Source organism: Bactrocera neohumeralis, chromosome 6 (assembly GCF_024586455.1).
Source record: "Bactrocera neohumeralis isolate Rockhampton chromosome 6, APGP_CSIRO_Bneo_wtdbg2-racon-allhic-juicebox.fasta_v2, whole genome shotgun sequence".
Taxonomy (NCBI): Eukaryota; Metazoa; Arthropoda; class Insecta; order Diptera; family Tephritidae; genus Bactrocera; species Bactrocera neohumeralis.
In genome coordinates this window covers 32,446,115-32,468,310 of record NC_065923.1, presented here as the reverse complement: position 1 = coordinate 32,468,310, position 22,196 = coordinate 32,446,115, and the positions used below count along the sequence as shown (strand labels likewise).

Below are 22,196 nucleotides of genomic sequence, written 5' to 3'. Positions count from 1 at the left end.
CTGTCTGGTGGGAATGTCTTCTTCATGCTGTTATGATAAAGTTAATGACTCCAAGAATTAGATAATCTGGTAAATGCCCCTCAATCCCGCAACCTATAACGTCACAGCAAAAACGATCAAGTAGAACGATTTGAGAAATCTTCGTTACTACTGGCTAAAGACAGAACATCGGCGGAGTAAACTAGATTTTAGGGTAAACAATTATGTCAAAAGTATGGACCGAATTTGAGGATATTATTTAATTATCTTATGAAGTTGATACGATTATTAAATATGCCACAGAGCGTCTAGATAAAGTTATTGTAGTGTTGGGCCTAGGTGATATCACTTTTTGTGCCAAAATCGAACAATGCTGTCATGAGAATAATTCTCATTAGCCTTTCGGAGCCGGCTTAAATTGTGCGGGACCATCAAAGCAGCAGGAGATCCGATTTTTTCAAATGCACTTTAGTAGATCCTGGCTTGAAGTAAGTGAAGTGTCTAATGCTGGAGACAGACCTTAGCCGATTATAAGTTCGACCTTGTTTTTTATGAGGAATGATACCTAGGGGACAACAATAACATATACCTACCTATATCTTAAGAGGCAGAAAGAAGCTATCTTTCCCGATTGATTATGATTGTGCTTTAGGGGAAGGAAAGAAAATAACCCACTTTAGTTCCTTGGTTTTTGAGATATTGATCTGAAATTTTGCACACGTCTTTTTCTTACCAAGAAGTGACAAATTTATCGGAATTGTCGATATTGGACCGCTATAGCAAACAATTGCCTTATAAACTGATCGCTCAAACTCAAGTCCTTGTATAGAAATCTTTTTCATTTGACAATTTATCCTCGTGAAATTTTACATGGGTTTTTGTCAGAAGTATTACTAGTCTTCGAAAAATTTTTTTGATATCGGACCACCATAACTAATAGCTGTTATACAAACTGAACTATTCAAATCAAGGCTTTGTTTGGAAATTTTATAGATAAAAGCATCGCTACAATATTCGAACAACACACTGACCCGTTCCCACGAGAGTCGGGTGTACGTAACCAGAACGGCCCGGACACTTATCCGGCCAAGGACTGTCAACTCGGCAGAATTCTGCCGCTACAACAACAACAAGAATAAAACACTGATCGATCAAAATCAGAATAAAGACTTCGGTGCAGCCGAAGTTAACGGCAGATTTCTGCAACAATAACAACAACAGAAGGCGTGCAGAAGGGCACGTAATTTTTCCGCATGTACATCAACTGGAACGCAGGTAAAAATGCGTTGTACAAGCACGGTGGCCTCAACTGGAACACAGGTAAAAATGCGTTGGCGCAAATTTAGCGATTACAAAACTACAAGCGCGTTGGCCCGTTTACATCGGTCGATGTTATTTCGCTTTTGCGCGTCATCACACTTAACACAGTCATATACTTAAGTACACTTGGTCACTGTTCTGTATTCAATTAGTATTAACATTGTTAATAAATTGTATTTTCGAATTTCGATCACTGGCGACCCTAGTATTATATAATATGTACATAGAACCACTATCACAGATGTGCATATTGTATAAGTAGAATTTCGGCAATAAATTGATTGATTGTAAGTACAGATTTCAGAAGTTAATGAACGCATACACATACGAATATGATATATTTGTATATACGTATATACAATTTAACTGTATATGTACATATGTAAGTATGCGTACGTTCTGAATTCTATGCCAAATTTCGTTATCAGCAGTAAATAAAGTCGTATGCGGCAGTCGGCAAGTGTTATTGGTCCTACAATTGTGCTTGATCTTTTAGTAAACGACATAACAATTAATATTTTTCAAACTTTATTTATTTATTTCTATACTTCTTTCATTTCGTATTATTTTTTGGACTTTTGTTTGCGTTTTTTCTATTGTTTTTATGCTTTTTTGCGTTGTATTAGATACATTTGAACGTTTTACATTTTGAATTATTTGCTAAAACAAAATTACGCTTCATAAGACGATTCCAATATATTATTTATTTATGTTTTATTGCTAAACATTTATAATTATACTTTAATAATTGAATTACTCTTGAGTTCAATTTGTTTATTTGTATGTCTAAACGATTAAAACAATTTATGCTTAAACACTTTTCAATGTGAATGTAGTTTATTGCTGCTCAACGCCAAGATTTTCACACAAGAGGCTTAGAACAATGCAGATAGCCGATATACATGTGGTATATAGATCGGTATGTACGCAATATCACTCGAATAATAATGCAGTCTCAAAATGAAGTAAAAATTGAAAGAAATGCATAAATTTAGTTTGTTGTTCATTTTTACTTAAACTTTTAGCTAAACGAAACATTTAAACGTACAATTAATTTAATAATTTTTCACCTTACATTTGTATTGTATTCCAACAAATCGTCTTTTGATAAACTTTTGCAATTGTGAATTTCGTTGTCAAAATATTTCCACACACTCTTTTACACTAACGTCTTATTTTAGCTTCATTCTTACTATTTGTAAAAAAAAAATACAAAATAAAAGTTCGTTAATTGCATTAAATAAAAAAAAATTGGGATGTTTATCCATCAACAACTTTCAAGTATTTACTAATCCACGCTGAGCTAATGCAGTTATTATCGCTGCAGTTGAGACGCCTAATGTATCCCTGTGTGTGTTCGTGGTCATTTGGGTACTACTGGTGGAGATTGTGGTACGGTGGCGAGTACGTGGTGGCGCGGTTGCATGCAATAAAAACGATAAATGTACAAAATTCAGTAGTACATTGGTGTGGCATTGACATTCTACTTTTCATCTAATCACAAAAGCATGCAACTTCACTCAGACAATACGGCTGGGTGTTGGTATGCTCAGCTACTTGTACGACCGCCATATTTGCCATGCACAGAATGCTGCTGATAATAAAGTGACACTGCGATGCAAATATTTTGTTTTGTTATTAGGCGAATAGCCTAGTATCATAGGAGCAGACACATCACCGAGTGGTAATTTGCTTAGAATTTCTTCATCGTTCTCCACCTTAAATTAATAAAAAAAATGAGTAATAAACAAGGGAAATAATCAGTAGTTTTTTTTCATTTAACAAAAAATTCTAGTACCTGATACTGGCAGCATGGATCATAATTCCAAGATACTGTATATAATCCTGCACAGAAAAGCGAAACAGCGCACATCGGCGCTGCAATCACTGGCCGATCCCGCCATAACAAACTAGATATAAGAGAAGCGACTCCTGAAATTACGGCTGTTTTGTGTAAGCAGTTCCCAACGGTTATCCATCGTTCAGTTTCATCGCCCAGCCTGGGCGGTTCGATAATTATGTAATCCACTTTAGCCTCCAGCGCTTTGTCCAGCTCTGCTTCAAAGCGTTCATGTGCATTAGTGCTTTCGTAAACTTCACGTATTATGCGAAAAGTTGGTGCGCTTGTAGAACTGTCATAAATAGTTGAAAGATATAGATATGTATAAATGATTTGAGCGTCTTATCGCAGACAAGCAATTATAATAATCTTATATGTATTTTTTGAAAAATCTATATACATAGCTGCTTTTATAAGTAACATTTTGGCAGTTAGTAAAATAATTTTTGTTATGTTAGGAATATAAGCACTCCTAAAAATATGTCAGTGAATATATATGAATATATGACAACCATATGTGCAGTTCAAGGTCTCGGTCACAATATTGCGTAGTAGACGTGACGCAAAAAGTAGATACAAGTAATATCTGGAAGGGTAGGAAAACTTCACCCATCTCTATACCCTCTATGCATCACACTCAGCTGTTTCTATATTATTGTTTTTGTACTAAAACATAGTTAATAAAACATAATATACACTAATACTTTCATAGCATATGAATAACCTTTATGTCCAGCATAAAAAAAAACGAAATAATCATAAGGAAAGCATTAGACACTTTCGCACACAATTTATTTATTTTCACTCGCGCTCCTGCCCGCACATTCTCTGCATCTATAGCAGCCGGCTACATAAAGTACTTCCAACGCAGCCACACACAACACACACAAATTATGATGTTCATTATTATATGTTCTACTCTCCATTTGAATTGCATAACAAAAATGCTAAAATATTAACATAATTCCAAAATACATATACTTCACTATGACACCAACCTATCCTCATCACTTTTCCTCATTTTTTATGCTATTGTCTGTGTATTTCCGAAGGTTTTTAATGTAATCACGCTCACAGCTTCCTTCAAAAATACCACAATCCCTCCACACACAAAATCACAGCGATGGACAAATCGAAAGCCAATCGAATCGAAGTCTGCCTGTGTTTGGCGTTTCGCTTTGTTGTCATACTATTGTGACTGGCGGTATTAGAGAATTCACAGTCAATGATGCTATTTTATGAGTAATAAGGTTTGTTTCATAAATGCTAGTAGGTACTAGATATGAAGGAGAATGCGAGTTACTCTCACAAAGAGTGATATAACGAAGAAGTAAAGAAACTGAAAACTACCAAGAATATATCAAAATGTTGTTTTTATTGAAAACATGTCCGATCAACACTTGAAAATTAATCAATAAAATTTTTATTTTCACAACTCTCAACTTCTACTCTCTTCTGTAAGTTTTTTGGGTTACGAAACGCTTTTCCAGCAGAAACTTAGTTAACTAGTAATAATTAGTAGTTAAGAAACAAACCTAATAATATGATAAAATAATTATTTATCTCTGATAATTATCTGACCATTATGTTCAATATTTTTGAAAAATTATATTCTCATTATTTAAGCAAATAATCAAATATTATTGATTATGTACACAAACTAATTTACAATATCATTTAATTTATTATACGCAATTAGAATCCATTTAACTATATTAATACATTTATCACACAATTGTGGAATTCGACTGATTTAAATCAATTAGCTTTGCTATTTTCGATTACAGTGCTAGTTGTTTTTATGTTAATCTCGCTTTCATTAACAGAATGATTTAACGACGCAAAATCACCTGTATTACAGGAAATAGATGGTATTTCGAAACTCGAGAAGCCACGATAATCTGTTACTGTCGGTTTCAAAGGCGATGGAAGTAATGTTCCATTTGTGGGCGAATCACTGTCCAATAAACTACGCTCAACAGTACTTCCATTTTGCTCAGTTGCTTGCAGATCACTTTCTGTCACGGGTTTTTGTGCAAGTGGATCGAATTCTTCTAAATTTAATTTCAAATCCTCAGTAACACTGTTTTCACCGCTGTGGTCGGATAAATCGAAGTCATAGTTTACATTTGTAAGTCCGCCTTGTAAATTGGTGTTAATTAAATAATCATCAGTGGAGTCAGAGTGATCTTCTAGTAGAGAAATGGCGTCGAAAGGCGTATAATTAAAAATTGGTGATGCAAATTGTAAGTCTATGTTTGGTTGTGCTGGTGGTAGGGGCGATAGTCGACCAATCGATGTAGTACTAGTATCTTTAAGCGCCAATGTGTGTGATGCGTCCTCTAGAATATCAATTATTTGATTTGTACTGTTTTGTACTAAAGGCTGAGTATTTTTTGTACTCTCTTTGTTCGTTTTTCCATCGGCGCTTATTGCAGCAATCAAATTAGCACTGTAATGTCCAACTGATTCAGAGGCCGCTAAACCTATTTCACCACCATTTGCCAAGTGAGCCCTTGCTTTACTGATTAAATGTGATGGCGTTTTTATTGGCAGGATAGTAAGTGGTGCTTTGGCAATGCAAGCATCCACTTTATCGCTGATCTCTCGCTGATAAGAGAAAATAAAATACTCAGTTAAATGTATGTATGTAATAAAATATGTATTAGTTCTCATACCTGAAACTCTTCGAGGTCTTTACGAAAATTATCAATACCAGTAGCAATGCTAGAGTTCCGCTTTTTTAATGATTCCATGCGCTTCATATTCTCCGATATCAAATGTAATCCCTCACAAGCCAGCAAAGCGCTTTCCCAAGGAGTACTGAAAGCTTTATCTCCTGACATCAGTAATTCGAATTCTTCTTCCGAGATACCCAAACTTTCGCCATTTAAGTTCTCAATAAAGGAGATTGCGCAGCACTTGTGTTTTTTACAATGAAATTATCTAAATATCGCTAAAATATTTGAAAATTACAAAAATACTTACCAAATTAGTGAAATAATAGCCACCTTCGCCACTCATTAGCCGCGACGCATTGGTGAAGCGTGTTACAAAGTTTACATTACTATGCAGTCGCACTGGATTAGCTTTTAGCACAACGAAAATAAGAGCCGGAAGAAATTCATCTGCACTTGCGGGACCGCCAACTGAATGCTTGAGTAATTCAAAAATATGGCGACAACAACGCACTGTGCATTCCAGTTTCTCTTGAGGTGAGTAATAAGAATCGATGCCTACCAACTCTAAAATGTTAAAAATTGTAAATTAGATTATGCATTTAAGAAATAAAGGTTCGACATGCCTGTTATAGCATTATAGACCAAGTCTCGCGATTCCGCATTAACTTCATCAATGCTACATACTAAATGTTTTGCCGTTATCCAACTGAGTTGGCGTATCCGTTTTTGTATTTTTACATCGTTTTCTTCATCGAGCGTGAAATACGGACTAAATAGGAATCTGAAATGCAGATAAATCAAATTTAATTAATTACATTGAAACAAAAATTGTTATTTTTTTGAAATTACTTGTGATTTTGGGTCATGACCACCTTTTCGAAAAAATCGATTGCACTCTCACGGTCTTCATTGGTGGCTATTTGGAAACGTTGGTCATTGTGCACTATATCCGCCAGTTTGGTGTATGCATTTTGTACCATCTCTGACAATTCATCAACATTTTTATTAGCACTATTATTCATATAACTGCGTATGGCATTGTCTAAACGTTGAATTTCACTTTTTAGTTTACGTTTGCCATCATCGGGTATGCGTAGTTGGCGTAGTTGAAGCATAAATTGGCTTTCGGTGGGATCGGGCACATATGCTCTTTGTCCTGCATTAAAAAATTCTTTTTATTTCAAACAAAACTTAAAGCTTGCAAACTTACCTAAATGACCATCTTGTTTTAATTTTTTACTTTTCAGCGTATTCGATTGAAGTGTTTTTTGAAATACAGCTGGCACAAGAGATTTTTTCTTTGTAAGTGTCCCTGTCGATATTTCCGGCATGCTGTCCTGCCTCTTGTTTGGTACACGCCCTAAGAGGTTTTGTGGGGACAATCGTCCAGCTGTGCTCGTGCCACTGGTATTCGGCGAATTTGCAACAGGAGGAAGTGCATTCTGCTCTGCTGTATGTCAAAAATCATTGCAAATTATAAAATAATACATTTATTTTTAGAACTCATAAAGCTACTGCTAACCTTTCTTTCTTTTATCGTTTCGTTCACGAAAACATTTGGAGCAGAGTCCATCAAATTGGGCATTCCCATAAAATCCACAGCCTTGACGGCATTTAAGGTCTCGCTGCACAATTCGTAATTGGGGCACACGCGCTAGTGACATATTTAACTTCCTATATGAGTATTAAAGGGTTAGATAATTTTCAACGGTATGTTTATTATAAGCAAATATTTATGGCGAAAAATTTCAGGCTATAAAAATTAATCAATGTTCGTGTCAGTCACAATCCGTACCTATTAATTTTGTTTTGACAAGCATTTTCGCAAATTCACAATAAGTATGCCTTTTTTTCATTTTTGTTTTGCTTTGCGCCTACTGAGAGTGGTGTTCACGAAGCGAGATAATAAATGATAAAATAATAGGGCTACAAATAAATGTAAGAACTTCAATGTTGACTTCCGGATTTGGAATTTTTTTTTTATAATATTTTCGTTATAATCGAGATAAATAGATGGTTATATATAGAGGATTGTATATAGCTTTATTTGATTTTCTAAGGTCAGTTTGTATAAGAGCTATGAGCTGGTCCGCTCTGAACAATTTGTTCTAATAACTTAGAGATACCTTGGATAAGAATCTACATTGATCGGTCAGTTATTTACATACATATATCTTTAAAACAAACGGGCTTGTTGATCACTTATATTAGAGTATACACTTGTGGATAAGTTCACCGACGTTTCCCTCTTCTTCTTCATTATTAGCATAGACACAGCTTACGCAATTGTAGCCGAGCTTACAACAGCGTGCCAGTCATTCTTCATTTCGAAAACTCATACCGTCGACTGTTGTTGTTGTTGTAGCGACAGAATTCTGCCGAGTTGACAGTCCTTGGTCGGACAAAATTCCGGGTCCGGGTCCGTTCAGGTTCCGTAGACCCGACTGTCGTGGGAACGGCCGTACGACTTATCAGATGTTGTCATCGTCCATACCTCTGCACCATATAGGAGGACGGAAATAATGAGTGACTTATAGAGTCTGGTTTTTGTTCGTCGAGAGAGGACTTTACTTCTCAATTGCCTTTTCAGTCCGAAGTAGCACCTGTTGGCACGAGTTATTCTACGTTGGATTTCGAGGATGACATTATCTATGACGACGCAGTACACTCGATAGAACCTTATATGCGATGTTGAGGAGGCTTATTCCACGGTGGTTACTATACATTATTTTTGTGGATTGGGCAGAGAACACTTAAATTCCAATCGTCCGACAATATTCTACAAAGAAGTTGATGCATACTCCTTATCAGTTCTTCACTGCCGTGTTTGAATATTTCTTTGTTATTGGAGTTATTTCTATTTGAACTTCTTCATGGTCGAGCAATGGGACATCTGCTCCATCGTCATCGATTGGGGAATCTGGTTCGCCATCTCCTGATGTTATGCCTTCATTGCCATTCAGCAAGCTGGAGAAGTATTCCCTCCATAATTTTAGTATGCTCTGGGTATCAGTGACTAGATCACCTCTGGGGGTTCTACAAGAATATGCTCCGGTGAGACCTTCTGTTAGTCGCCGCATCTTTAGAATTTCTGAGCATTACCCCTGTCGACCAGCTTGTCAAGCTCTTTATACAATGCATTTCGGCTTCTCTTTTTGTTTGTTCAGGGCATCTATCCCACACCGCACGTGTTGTCGTCGATTGTAAGGTTTCGAAGTCTGTTTTCTCTCCAGCTGTACTTTTGTCTTTTCCGAAAACCAATGGTTTCGTTTGCAGCTGTACGTAAGGAGCTTGAAATTCCGTCCCACAGTTCCCTTATACCGAGTTGCTGCTGAGTGCTCTCCGATAGGAGGGGTGCAAATCTAGTCGAAACTCGTTCGTCGAACATTTCTTGTGTTTATCGACGTGCGTTTTTTGCTGTACAATAGCGGGTGCGTAGTTTTGGTGCAACAAGAAAGTGGTCTGAGTCAATGCTAGGACGTCGGAGCGTACGCACGTCTAAAACACTGGAGACGTGTCTTCCGTCTATCACAACATGATCGACGTCGAACCTTTTTTGTGTTTGTCGACGTGCGTATTTTGCTACACAGAAGTGGGTGCGTATCTTTGGTACAACAAGATCTAAAATATTGGAGACGTGTCTTCCGTCCATCACAACATGATCGATCTGGTTGGTGGCTTTTCGATCCAGAGACAGACAGGTTGATGAAGTTTCCTTCTCTTCCGTCGAGGCGAGGGTGCAAATCAGCTTTATGTTAAAGAACTTGGCTTTGCTGTGGCTAGATGTTCATCTACCGGGGTGAATGCCAGGACTCGGTGGCAGAGTCTCTCTCCCATCACGAATCCCACATCGAATTTGCGCTACTTTATATGACCACTATAGTAAATGCTATAAGAATCTACAGCCTCAGCTGTGGTGTCAGCCTTCACTGTGACGAGAACATCAACCAGCTGGGCAGCGGCACCTTCCCAATTAAGGCACCGCACATTCCAGTTGCATGCCATCAAATCCTAATCCTTAATGCGTTGGCAGTGGTCGTCATCAAAAGAGGCAGTTTTCTTCCTTTTATTGGGGTTGTTTTTCACATGGTGGACCCCAAACCCAGCCCACAACCCTCGGAAAGTGTATTTCTCCTTTTTACTTTAGCTCGCCTTCAAACGGATGTTTTTTGGCTACCCGGAGGATACTTGGTCTTAAACCGGAAGTCGTAAGCTGCTTGAGCCATACATATGTAAAAGAATTGTTTCTGGCCTCTCCTAAGTGAATGGCGCTCAGAAAACTTTCTACACTTACGTGAGGATGAGTCTTCCATCCATGTTATATATTAGCAATGGTAAATAAGCTGAAGAACTTTGGATTTATTTGGGAAAGAGACGTGACTTTGCTACAATTCGACACCTCAATCAAATTATAACTTTCTTTCCAACATGTTGGCAATGTTCAAAAATCTGAATCATAAATAAAACCAGCTTAAATAATTCGCAGTGCTTTATTAAATGTTTTCTTCTTACATTTAAGATTTACTTTAAACACAATTTCTTAAAGTTTTAAATGAGGTTACGCACACATCGAAAGTATAGAGTAAAAGCTAAAAATATTACTACAAAATTATAAGCTAAAGCCAATCCTCTGGTATTTGAATAGGTGTGTGTGCAGTCAATATATCAATATTCTTCGCTTACATGTTTGCCATTAAAGTAATTGAGTGGACGAATTGATGAGTCGGTGCTTATGCGTAATATTCCGCTGTGCGAAGCTTGCGGAGTTAAATGAAGATTACATTATGTTGGCAAATGAATTTATTTTAAGAAATTATTTATGAATTAAAAAAAAAATACGAACTCAGTGAAAAAAATTTTAATATTGGTTAGTCGAAAAGGTTTTTTCGTATTCAACAGGGTTCGGCACTCGAAGTGTAAACAACTTCACACAATAAATAAACAAATATGTACCATTTTGGTCGACCACTTTTTGCCATTTTTCGGCTAGAGACATTATTCCATCAGTGTAAATCGAAATTTCGAAATTTCCAGAACGGAAGCGACCATTGTTGTGCTACACGAATTGATACAGCACTGTCTCCGTGAACTCCACAAATTTCATTGGTGGCTTGCGTGGCTTTTTTCCTTTTTCGTATACAAAAATTTCGAAATAAGGCTAACTTCTTCATTATTTTCACTCTTTTTTGAGCAGCTGTAATTTTTTTTTCAACTTTCCCTAATTTATTTATTTTTGTTAAAATCTCACCTTTCCAACACTACATGGTATGCCACAATGTGATTGGTAGCACTGGAGATATACGACTGCAACGACATCTATGGACAAAATACGAAAAGACTTTTTCGACTACCCAATAATGTTAATATAATTTAGCATAAATAAATTTAACGTTTTTTTTATTAATTTCTGCTTAAGTTTTGAAACGGCTTGAATGCTTTTATACTTATATGCTTGAATGAAAATTACAAATAGATATTTTGAATTTTTTCTAACAAGCAAACCCATTTCAAATGCTAACAACTACATGCAGAGCATATCACTAGTTTAAAATCAGACAGTTGGCAATGTAAATACTTATTATATGTAATTTTGTGTTTTTTTTTATTTACTGTTATTATATTATGCAATCATTTGTTGCAACTACAAACTACAATAAGCATTTGGAAAATTCGCTCAGACAATTCCTACGTTCTATAAATGATGTTCCCTGCATTTCTAACAATGGTTTATTATTTAATATCTTATTTTCACTAATTAAAAAATTAAATTAAAGTTTTCTTGCATGACCTAATTGACCCTTACCGCTGAAAGTAGAATATGTGATTCATCAATAAAAAATGTAACGTAATAAATTTTTCTTTTTTTTCGGTGCATTTCGAACGTTTCAGTATATTTTTTATTAACTACAACGGTGATATTTGGAAAAATTTTGATTCATATTTTAACGGTATTTAATTTTCTATTTAACTACTTTAATAGCTGCGCAAATGTTCAAAACGAAAAACGTGGTTTCAGTTTGGTGATTTTCGACTTTGTTTGTCCTTGTCTTCAGCTATTTAAAGTCTTAAAGTGTAAACAAATCGCAAATCTCTGCCTTCCTCACAACTATCACTCTTTCTTAACCCTTTTCTAACTAGCTTGCTAGCACACGCACATAGCGCAACGTTTCTATATACTATATACTATATGTAGTTGTGTGTATGTGTGTTTGTATGCATGAATCTATTACTATATTTTCCTTCAATAAATTGTTCTTTTTGATTAAAAATTTAACATTTCTCTATGCGTAGAGTTTCTTTGGTTTTGATTTTGTAACACTGATTCTCTAATACTACTACTCTCATACTAAATAGTTTAATATATGTATGTATGTATGTTTGTGTTGCTTGTTCCTTAATATTAATTATTAAATACATAGATTTTAATGTAAAAAAGTTCAAATCTCATTGAAAAATTCCTTGTTTGTTTAAGTAAGTTTTTTTGTTTATCAACTTAGCACACAATTGTCATATTTAGCATGTGTGTGAGTAATTGTCGGCGACGATTTTAAAACATGTGATCAAACTCTGCTCAATCACGACTTGCTCGTCATACACGTATAGGAAAAAAGATTTTTATTAAATTTAATTCTAATTTTGGCTCCATTTTTAGCTTGAGTTACCCACAACAGACCGGCGTTCTAAGTTGACCAAGTGAAATCCCTGCTAAAATCGACCTCATATTCAGATAGCAACAATGGTGAAAAAGAGAGACCGAAGGTTTGCCGTGACGATCGCCTTTACACACAACGTCCACTGCGTTTAACGTGGGTACCTGCTGATTGCAGTCTTATCCCACGGCCCTCAAAAACACAGCGGATCAAATCAATGCGTTGATCAGCGCCCTAGCATTTTCAATAGCAATGAGCAGTGTGGAATGGACCCATTAAACACCTTGGTAGTGTTCGGGGCCCATCTAAAACCTCTGCCGTACTTTGGGTTCCGCACCCGGTTGCAATGTAACTCCACATTCAACTGAAAAGGTGTAAGTTCTTACCGCATTCGGGTGTTTTCTATAATCCCCTCGATACTCGCCGAGGGGTCAGTCCGCAATAAGCAGGTTGGAGCGAACTCCAAGGGCTCCTGCTCTCCGTGGTACCAGAATTAAGTTCACGCTCAAACCTCGTAGCCGAAACTAATACCAGTTGATCTTCCATACTACTTTGAACTGGTGACCAGGGGTTGGATCTCATACGCACATTACACGCACACACCATTCACGCAGAACTAATTCTCGGTTAAACGCCTTCAGCGGCCTAAACTCTAACTGTTCTGCATTCTGACTAGTGTTGATCACACCGCTAACATCTAAACGTCCATCAGTCCAGCTAATCCCCATATCACCCAGATTCCTAATGACCAAGTACATCGGGCATTCTGCAATTACATGCTCCCAGTCTTCTTTACCCCCGCCGTGCAAAAACGTAAGTAGAAAACCCAGACTCAGACATAATCTGAAGTTTGGGTTACCCTCAACAACGTGCCGGAAGTACGAGTAGGTCACTCGACCATTAGGACTATTGTCCCAACGGTCATACCACCTGACCCTAACGTCTGAAAGCTTCCTGCTCCCTAGATATCCTGCCTCTCAAAATTTCATCGGAAATCCAGTCACACACTCAAGCCCCTTCTTAACCTGAATGCAACAGTACGCTGTATGACAATCAGGTCAAGAGGGGGTGCATCTAACAAAACCTGCATACATCCCTGGAGACAGTCAAGCATCATACAACGCTGCATTAAAGGAGTTTTTGGCGTCCCTTGATTGTCGTGGCTGTTTTCCACCATATATTGTTAACGTGAAGACGTCGACACTGTACGGATACAGTCGCTCCCTCACATTCGCCAAGTTTGGCAAACTACCATATCTTTTTTTGCCAATATACGAACCTCGGAGTAGTTAAATGGTGATATTTTTAAAAGCTACAGCCAGAATAGCTATACCCTGAAATCGTCACGACTGTTAGAGTCTTCATATGATACTACAGGTCGTTCACTTAGAAACTTCGTTTGAAGACAACCAATTTGGCAGCCAATTTCACACTCAATCACTTTGCCGTTATATATTTGACAGCTGATATAATAAAAACTTATTTTTAAAAAATTCTCTTAAATTTATTTTGGTGCCCTTTTGAAGTTGAAAGATCGAAAGCAGCATTTGCCGCATATTTTACTATAAAAATTGTAAAAGTGCAGTTCAAGCAAGGGGAAAATTATGTGATGTGTACGAAAAAGATGTGTTGACCGGACGCTAATGCCAAATTTGGCATGCAAAATTCCATTACGGCAATTTAGATCTTGAGAATGCAGTACGTCCTGGAAAAACCTTGAAGCCTTTGTGAATAAAATAAAGTCGTTGGTTAATTCAAATCGTCGAATCGAGAGATTACTGAAAGATTAAATTTGTCTGACTAAATTTGTCTAACGTGACCGTTCACAAGCACATGAAACTTGTAGGATTAATTTTGAAACTTGGCGTATGGGTTCCTCATATTCATACAGAACGAAATTTGCTTCGTCGCATTAACGACTATCATTTGTTCATCAAACGTCAAAGAAGTGACCCACTTTGGAAGCGCATTGTTACTGGCAAAGAAAGGTGCATTGTTCACAAGAATATAAAGCGCAAGAGATCACGGTCTAAAAATGATGAGTCAGCTTAAACCACTTCGAAGGCCGATAGTTACAAAAAAAAAAAGAATTGTTGTGCATATGATGGGATTTCAAAGGGGTGGTTTATTTTGAGCTTTTGCTCAACAATACCACGATTACAAACGGAAGAAACCAGAAATAATGAATAGACTCTTATTTTTTCCGGTCTTCGCAAAATTTTTTGGATGGGACAGTCTTCACCTCAAAGCAGGACGTTAAAAATCACACAACTTTTTAGCGTGTATTCAATCTCTTTCCCGAAAGACGGCAAGAGGTATTGGATCCAAATGGAGAATATATAGTTTTTTATTCAATAAAAAAATCATGTTTAAATTGCTCTAAAAAACTAAATTTATTTAGTGAACGACCTAATAGTTACCCCTTTGCCTACTCAAGCCAGCATATCGAAAAAGTGCTTCGCTATATTCCGAAACCGTCGAAACAGCTCGTTTTCTGAGTCTAAGTACCTTTAGATCAGGTCGATGACAATAGCACACACTCTTTCTTAACTCTTCGATAGTTATTCTGTTCGTTATAAATTACCGGACCGCATATCGGAAACAAATCGGAGTAATATCGACTTTTCATTTGTAGAACAACTCTCGGTCTTATACAATATTATAATCTACACTTCATCAATATCATCAATTGTTCTTCTTATTGACAGTCAGTTTCGCTTCTTCAAATTTGACTCCGGCAGCTATCTCTCTCTTAAACAACTCTCGTCTATTCATTAAAATGTATGTATGTCCTACACCGTCCTACTTTACTGCGTAATTTGTTTGATATAATCAATAGTATTTAGCTGGGCAGATCTCATTCGAGATCCTGCAAAGACCACATCTATCTTTGATCCAAGGTAAGCCAGCTGTCTTAAGCTACTCTTTACAAAAACTTATATAAAACTCGACAGAAATGCTTGACATTTTCAAAACTGCCTGGAATTATAGGAGTTTTCCTTCCCGTAGGTCTACGATCTCAAAACCCATAGCTGAAACAATGAGAGCCGCACAACTAAAATATTTTTTTTTATGTTTTCAAAATAAATATACATAAAATTTGTACGCCGAGCCAATTCTCAAATCCTTCGTTATAGTTTTCTCTTCTATGTCATGTGACTCCTCCGTTACCAGCTATATACCTAACTACCTCTAAAGCGTGTATCAACAACTACGACTACAAAATAGCTTTTAACTAAACCGGCTTCAACATGTGACCCAAGTGTTCGTACCATGTATTTTTTAAGCCAATACCTAATTTTTATCTCCTCTATTTGTAGTTGGTAAATTTCTAGTTATTTCTTGGTTAACTAAAATATTTTAAGCCGGCAATCAGTAAAAATTTCTCTATGAATAATTCCGAGTCGAGTACAGCAATATGCGCTGCTCTACCGATGAGCGTATTTGCTGTATGCGGAAGTGCATGATGGACGTCGTAACGCGCTAACTGCAATTCGGGACGAGCCAATATCGGTGCGATTATGTTGTGTATCATTTCCCTGAAAAAAAAAATGAAAAGATATTTCGTTTTATATTTCAATAAATCAAGCACTGAACTGATGTCACTTGCCTGTAAACCGTGCCCAGATTGGAGTTATCACGTATGGCGGCTTTGCAGAGCTCCAGACGGGCCGAATGCGCTGGCACATAACGATCTTGACTCGAACCGCAGAGCAGTATATTCTTGAAATGATGCAGGGTGCTGCGCTGGCTAAGACGATATAAAAACGTATTGCGTAGATCCGATGTGTCGCGCATACAAAGCTGTAAAAGTGAGCCGGATTTCTTCCATTTCTGCATGAACCACATGCCTGAAATTCGATTATGATTACTATTATAAAGTGATATTCAAGGATGAGAAAGTCTCCTCAGAATAAAAAGAGGAAGAAATATGTTTCAAAGCGCTTCGATTCAGACTTCTATTGTTAATTCTTTCTTTTCATCTGCTTTAGTCATCTTCGGTAACTTACCCATATTGACAAGCCCGCTAGTGTTGTATAGCGTACCCAAATGTGGTCCAGACAGCGATAGGAATGTGTGTAGACGCGGTAGTAATGGACGCATTTGCGAACGCGCCAAAGCGCTACGTACTATGATCGTACCTAAAGAGTGTGCGACGAATGAAATGCGTGTTGGATTCAGACCACATGTTTCTATATGATATAGTATCTCAGCTACAAGCCTGAAGGATTAGATATACATATTAAATACACCTTATTAAACTCTTTAGTCATAGAGTTCGCTTACCGATCGGTCATTGTTTCAAAATCGGAAAACGTATCGCCTTGATTGCGCTCCGACATTAGAAACTCCAAATTAGCGCCGGGCAAACCGAGCTCTAGATAAGTACGCACGAGTCGCAAATCGGCGGCGTTTCCATCCAACCCGTGAACACAGATAATTAAATGCATACCGTTGGGCGAAAAGGCGCGATACTCATCGCAAATGCTAAAGTATGGCAGTTCGGAAGCCAGCTTAGCAAAGTCCGAATAAATGCTACCGGTATATTTGATCTGTTTGCGAAATTCTTCACGATACTTTTCAAACTCCATGAGTGAAACATTGGAATCTTGACCACTACCGACGACGGCAGCGGTTTTTGTGCGTTTAACCAACACCTTGGAACTGTTCGACTTTTGGCTATCGGTTCGCGCCACTATGGCTTTATTTTGTGTGTTGCTGGTATTCTCTTTATCTTCGTCCTCGGTGAGTTCAACCGCATGCGTATGTATGGTGTGATCGTTGGTATGCTCATGACTGTGCATATGGCTGTGGCCGTGCCCATTGTGGGTCACATTCGTAACACCATTGTTTATGTTGGCGATGTGATGATGCGGTGTTGATCTGCAGTGGTTGTTGTAGAGTTCACTCGACGGCTGATGACTATGTTTCAGCTCCAAGATGCTGTGTGACTTTAATAACGGTTTGTTTGTGAATATGGCGGGTGTGGCGATGGGTTTCAACGATTCGTATATGTGATAGACTGGGTTGTCGATAGCATGCGAGGGCTCCATGAGTTTTAAAAGGCTTTGATCCGGGGTGGCAATTTCTTTTATTTGGGACGGTTTCGCAAGAAGTGTCGTCGTCGGCGAAGATTTTTGCATTGCGTATAGATTTTGTGTCTGCACTGTTGTTGTATGCGACGGCCGACTCTGATTCTTCTTTGGACTGATATTAAAGCTTTGATGATGCTTTAGCTTTGTTTTAGGTATTTGTGTCGGCATCAACTTGATTTCGTTGCTTGACTGTATTTTCGACGTTACGGACTGCGTGGAAGGAGTTTTCTTATTGTTACCATGTCTTGTTGAGATTATGGTTGTTGTATTTGTGGGAATCGTTGTGTCTGTCGTAAATTTCTCATGTGTACCGGGTAATGGTGGATCACGAAATTCATCGGGTGGCAGCAAATCATCTTGGAACTGCTGTGGTGGCGGTACGCGCACATTCTCTAGTGGTGTGTTTTCTTTTAAACTAGCTAGATCGAAATCTGATTTGGATTTTTCGTGTTTGCCATGTCTTAAACGTTCGCGCCGTGCAGGGATTTCTAAATCATCCGTTTCCGTGGATTCGCCATTCGTTAAATGCTGCAGACGGCGTCGTAAATGCAATTCGGTTCTATTAAAGTCTGGTTTCATCTTCAGCGTTACGGATGAGACCTTACGTTGTATCGATATTTCATTGTTTGCGGCATTGTTTTTGTGATTTTGACTCGACTGTTTTGCTGTACTGTGCTTTTTAATATTCTTTTGAGTTTGCTGATCCAATAGTTGTTGTAATTTAAGACGTAGTTGCTCGCCATTTAAGCGAGTCTCCATACCATTGATATGTGCTTGTTCATTCTTTTCGTTTTTTTCGTTATTTGTAATGGTCTCTGGACTAGATGGACCGAGTGAACTGCGCCGACTCGACACCCAACCACTCTCCTCACTCAACGACGACGTGGAATTGCTTAGCACAAGTTTTCGCTTTTGTCCCGTGTTCGCATCGAATTGCGGTGGTGGCGCCAGATTCGGTAATGATTCGCTAAAGCCACTAGTATTCTGTTCGCTGCTAGTCGTATTCAGCGACTCTAATTTAAATGGTACACTAAGAGAAGAGAGCATTTTATTGTCACTACTTTTCGAGGACTGCACTTTCGAGGGTATATCACTTTCAGAACTACTTGACTCCTTCTTGAGTGTGCCGTTCTTCAACATTTCTTTGAGATCGGAGACACGCACCCGTGCGATCTCAACCGAACGCGGTATGGTTGACGCATACTCTGCTTGACTGCTTACATCGCCTTGGGACTTCTGACGTAAGGCTTGTGAAGAGCTGCTACGCGGTATTGTGTGTTGTTGTATTGGCGTCACTATCTGCTTGGCGGCTTTGGCTTCGTTCTCTTTACAACCATTTATTTTCTTGGACTTAATGGGTGGATATGAGTTTCGCGGCGGTATCAAGCCATTCCCATTGTATTTTGGCAACGAGTTGTAATGTGAGCATAGCGTTAGCTGCTTCGGTGAGTTCAGCATGCGTATCTCGTGCAAATAATCGAATTTTCCCGTACTTAACTGCCGATTAAGTGTGCTTACGTCGGCACGGTTGCAACCATTTACAGCTAGATTATTTGTGGTCTTAGCGTGTCCATTTAAATGCAGTTTGGTCTCACAGCGTGTACCATCTTCACAGTTCTTGTACTTCTGACGGAACTCGGAAATATTGCGCATGAGATCTTCAGCTTGTGCTTTATGCTTGCGCGTCGCCGATTGTTCGACCTTGTTGGCCAAACTGGATACGCTGGCGCCATCACTAAAGTGTTTATAATTTGAATCTGATTGCGTTTGTAAGGAACCATGCATGTTGAGCTGTTGTGTGTGGCTGTGTGTGCGCAAGGAGGGCGTGCTGTGGACTGTGCCATCCAGTTGGTCCAATGACTTGCTGTGCCGCGCTGGCAGCGTGCTATTAGCATTGTAACTGCATTCCTTTGCAGTCACTGAATCATCGTCAGCCTCAAGTAGACCGGTAACAGAGTGCCGCGACATCTGTCGATGGTTTAGCGCGCTATTACTCGGTGCTTTGGCCGCTGCTGTGGTTGAAATAGTGAGACTTGCTTGCAATACTTCACCACCCAAAGCGAAACGTGGCGTCAGCACGCCAGCCACACAGCCGGGACTATTCTGATAATCAAAATTTACGGTACACGAGCATTCTTTGGAATTAGTACTACGCCCGCTGAGGCTGTTAACGGAGTGTGTCTTATCGAGCATGCTCGCTGCTGGCGGTGGTGGTAGTTTGGGCGTTGTGTTGCTGCCACAAGAGCTCACCAAACTCTCGTGACTATTTAAATGCGGATCGCTGCCGGTACGACGACGCGTATAGTTCGGCGGTTCGACATAGCGATCTTCAAATATCAATGGTAAAGAGCTCGCATCACCATCGATCGGCGTGCAGTGTACCGGTAGCGGTGGCAGCGACTGTAGATAACGGCTACGACGTGCCATTTCTGCGATGGCTACATAATTCTGATAGTTGCTATCATAGCAACCGGCCGCCGAATGACGCGGGTTCTCGTTGACAAAAAACCCTTCCGCAAAGCGTTGCACACGCAGTATATGATGTTTTTTGGCGAGCAGTGTATGCACGGCCGTTTGTGAGGAGGCGAGCAAGACACGCCGCCAGTACATGATACACTCGGCGCACAGCTGTGCGATGTCGGAATTTGCACGAATCGCGAAATCTTCTTCGGTGTCGTGAAGCTGTGTAAAAGAAAGTTGAAATAATTTACAATTTTACCGAAACTCGCTTAAATGTTCCGGCAACCTACCTTCGCCTCTTCGGTTAAATGCTGCAAACGCTCCGTGGTATCGTTCTCGCGTAATGGTGGTGAGCCGATTTGATTATTCATGCTCTTCGTAAGCACTGCGCTGAACTCGTTGAGCGTGACTTTGAGATTCTCAATAGCGCCCAACAGTAGGCTACACACTTCGTGATGTATTTGACGCGATTGCAGTAAACGTCCAGCGGGACCGCCACTGCACTTGGTGGTGCCCACAATTTGTGGCCCAAAAAAGACCGCCTCCAATGGACCGGGCGACATACTGCCACGGCAGTTCAGCTTGCCGCTCCAAGCTTTCGAGCTTTTAGGCGCGCTGCATTAAAGAGACGTGTGGGTATTAGCGACTATGAGCTTTGGTAAAAAAAATGTTAATACAGTTTTTACACTAAGTGAAGCTTTAAGCTCAGATTTTGTTCAATTTTTGTTTGGGACACACACACTTACACAAAATTATCGCTAATTGTTGCTCTCTAAGAACAACTTCAATGCCGACTACAGACTTTAAGTTATATTACAAAAAAAAAAAATAATAACAAACTGGCCGAGAAGTTTGTGCTACAAGTTAAACCAAATTACTAAAAATAAAAAAACAACAATAACAAATATTTATATGGAATTTTCAAAACTCTTAGTTGTACTACTTTAATTTTACTTTCATGATTTTATTTTCAACTAGGCAAAGTTGTACTAAAACTGCATTCAAACCAAACAACCAAAACTAAAAAAACAACAGAAGGTATGAATCAAAACGGAAAACGTGAAACGAAAACGAGAAATGCTAGTGAAATTGAAAGAAAACAACTAAAATTGTGATACTAAACGTGGAGAGAGTCTTACCAGAGTTTCATGTAACGGAAAAGTGTTTTCCTTTTTAATTTATCGATGGTAAGCATTCATGAGTAGGAGGTCCAAATAAAAACAAAAACAATGTTTGTCGTAAAATTGTTACAGCAAAAATAGGCGATTATGTGAAATGTTGAAGTTTTGGGCCGGATAGGTTTAAGTTTTTTTTTATTATTTTTTTTCGTTTCATTTCGAATGTTGTGGGATAAAGAATTTGGGAAGTAAAAAATAAATTAGTAAAATGATTTGTAATAATACAGTGGCATATAATATGATGTATATGAGTCGAATATGCTTTTAGAAATAATCATTGCTTTTGCATTAACTGTAAATGGGTTGCGGGGGTATAAATGCTAAATGTGTATCAACAAAATCTATTTTAATTCAATTCGGTAGGAAGAGAGCATAAAAATAGTTAATAAAAGGGCAGAACAAGTTGAAAACTCAACTATTTATGTGAAGCTAAAAACTACTGGAAACAGGCTTGATCTAAATGATTGTTAACTTGAATTATATTTTTTTAAGGGGGGTTAGGGTTTTTACTTTCAAAAAAGCGATTTTTGTTTTCTCTTATCTTGTTGTTGAACATCTCAAAAATATGTTTTTAAAATTTTAGGTCAATAGAAGCAATACTCTTAAAGTTATTCTTTTATTACTTTTTACATTAAGGCTGTTTTCCACTCACAAAATGGCGGAATTTTTAGTGGAAAATAACAGTTTACGCTTTAAATGGCCGCCAAGATTTTTAAATAAAAAAATTATTAGAGAATGTTGGGGGAAGGATTTGATTATAATTCGACTAATTTTCTTGGTTTTTTATTTTCGGATAATTTCCAGTCGTGTTATGGTGAACACCGCAAATTGTTTTTTTTTTTCCAAGACGTTCTGAGGAAAGCTCTGTTACTGGCTTGTGCTTCAATATTTCTGCACGAAAAAATTACCCTATATTGTCAAAAGTTTGCTCAATAATGTTCTAAAGGTCTGAATAAAATTACTCAATCCATATTTAAGAAATAAATTCGCAA

General features: G+C 38.2%; 3 protein-coding genes across 7 annotated transcripts in view; all 3 read right to left on the bottom strand.

Annotated features, from left to right (window-relative positions):
* Positions 1 to 1,810: 1,810 nt before the first annotated feature.
* Positions 1,811 to 4,313, bottom strand: LOC126763289 (transmembrane protein 11 homolog, mitochondrial). 2 transcript variants are annotated; one of them, XM_050480621.1, is made up of 3 exons: positions 4,138 to 4,313; positions 3,098 to 3,431; positions 1,811 to 3,017 (listed from the first exon to the last, which is right to left on the bottom strand). In XM_050480621.1, the coding sequence occupies exons 1-3, from the start codon at positions 4,158 to 4,160 to the stop codon at positions 2,853 to 2,855; spliced, it is 522 nt and encodes a 173-aa protein (XP_050336578.1). In that variant the 5' UTR covers positions 4,161 to 4,313; the 3' UTR covers positions 1,811 to 2,852. The 2 variants fall into 2 exon arrangements, with proteins under 2 accessions (XP_050336578.1, XP_050336579.1); XM_050480622.1 differs by lacking the exon at positions 4,138 to 4,313 and adding an exon at positions 3,964 to 4,080 and having other exon boundaries at positions 3,098 to 3,433.
* Positions 4,314 to 4,495: 182 nt separating this feature from the next.
* LOC126763286 (rab5 GDP/GTP exchange factor) lies at positions 4,496 to 7,627 on the bottom strand. 2 transcript variants are annotated; one of them, XM_050480616.1, is made up of 7 exons: positions 7,343 to 7,627; positions 7,031 to 7,270; positions 6,670 to 6,976; positions 6,444 to 6,601; positions 6,128 to 6,384; positions 5,818 to 6,060; positions 4,496 to 5,749 (listed from the first exon to the last, which is right to left on the bottom strand). In XM_050480616.1, exons 1-7 carry the CDS (start codon positions 7,482 to 7,484, stop codon positions 4,898 to 4,900), a joined length of 2,199 nt encoding a protein of 732 aa, XP_050336573.1. In that variant the 5' UTR covers positions 7,485 to 7,627; the 3' UTR covers positions 4,496 to 4,897. The 2 variants fall into 2 exon arrangements, with proteins under 2 accessions (XP_050336573.1, XP_050336574.1); XM_050480617.1 differs by having other exon boundaries at positions 7,031 to 7,267.
* A 7,925-nt stretch (positions 7,628 to 15,552) lies between these two features.
* Positions 15,553 to 22,196, bottom strand: part of LOC126763285 (protein FAM135B) — a 71,353-nt gene continuing 64,709 nt past the window's right edge. For 2 of the 3 annotated variants that reach the window (XM_050480613.1, XM_050480614.1), the window contains exons 5-10: positions 21,166 to 21,195; positions 20,317 to 20,641; positions 16,758 to 20,248; positions 16,481 to 16,692; positions 16,081 to 16,321; positions 15,553 to 16,009 (exon numbers count right to left, since the gene is read on the bottom strand). In XM_050480613.1, coding sequence (XP_050336570.1) covers positions 15,817 to 16,009; positions 16,081 to 16,321; positions 16,481 to 16,692; positions 16,758 to 20,248; positions 20,317 to 20,641; positions 21,166 to 21,195 — 4,492 coding nt within the window. In that variant the 3' untranslated portion in view covers positions 15,553 to 15,816. The remainder of the gene's footprint in view (positions 16,010 to 16,080; positions 16,322 to 16,480; positions 16,693 to 16,757; positions 20,249 to 20,316; positions 20,642 to 21,165; positions 21,196 to 22,196) is intronic. The other variant, XM_050480615.1, reaches the window with a different exon arrangement.

What these genes read in the sequence shown, in the direction of transcription:
- LOC126763286 (XM_050480616.1), bottom strand. Translation starts at nt 7,484, where the DNA reads ATGTCACTAGCGCGTGTGCCCCAATTACGAATTGTGCAGCGAGACCTT. An exon ending in AAACGATAAAAGAAAGAAAG is followed by an intron (nt 7,271 to 7,342) that starts GTTAGCAGTAGC and finishes TTTGACATACAG; the next exon opens with CAGAGCAGAATGCACTTCCT. An exon ending in GCTATTATTTCACTAATTTG is followed by an intron (nt 6,061 to 6,127) that starts GTAAGTATTTTT and finishes AAAAAACACAAG; the next exon opens with TGCTGCGCAATCTCCTTTAT.
- LOC126763289 (XM_050480622.1), bottom strand. Translation starts at nt 4,065, where the DNA reads ATGGAGAGTAGAACATATAATAATGAACATCATAATTTGTGTGTGTTG. An exon ending in GCTGCTATAGATGCAGAGAA is followed by an intron (nt 3,434 to 3,963) that starts TGTGCGGGCAGG and finishes ACTATTTATGAC; the next exon opens with AGTTCTACAAGCGCACCAAC. An exon ending in ATCCATGCTGCCAGTATCAG is followed by an intron (nt 3,018 to 3,097) that starts GTACTAGAATTT and finishes TATTAATTTAAG; the next exon opens with GTGGAGAACGATGAAGAAAT.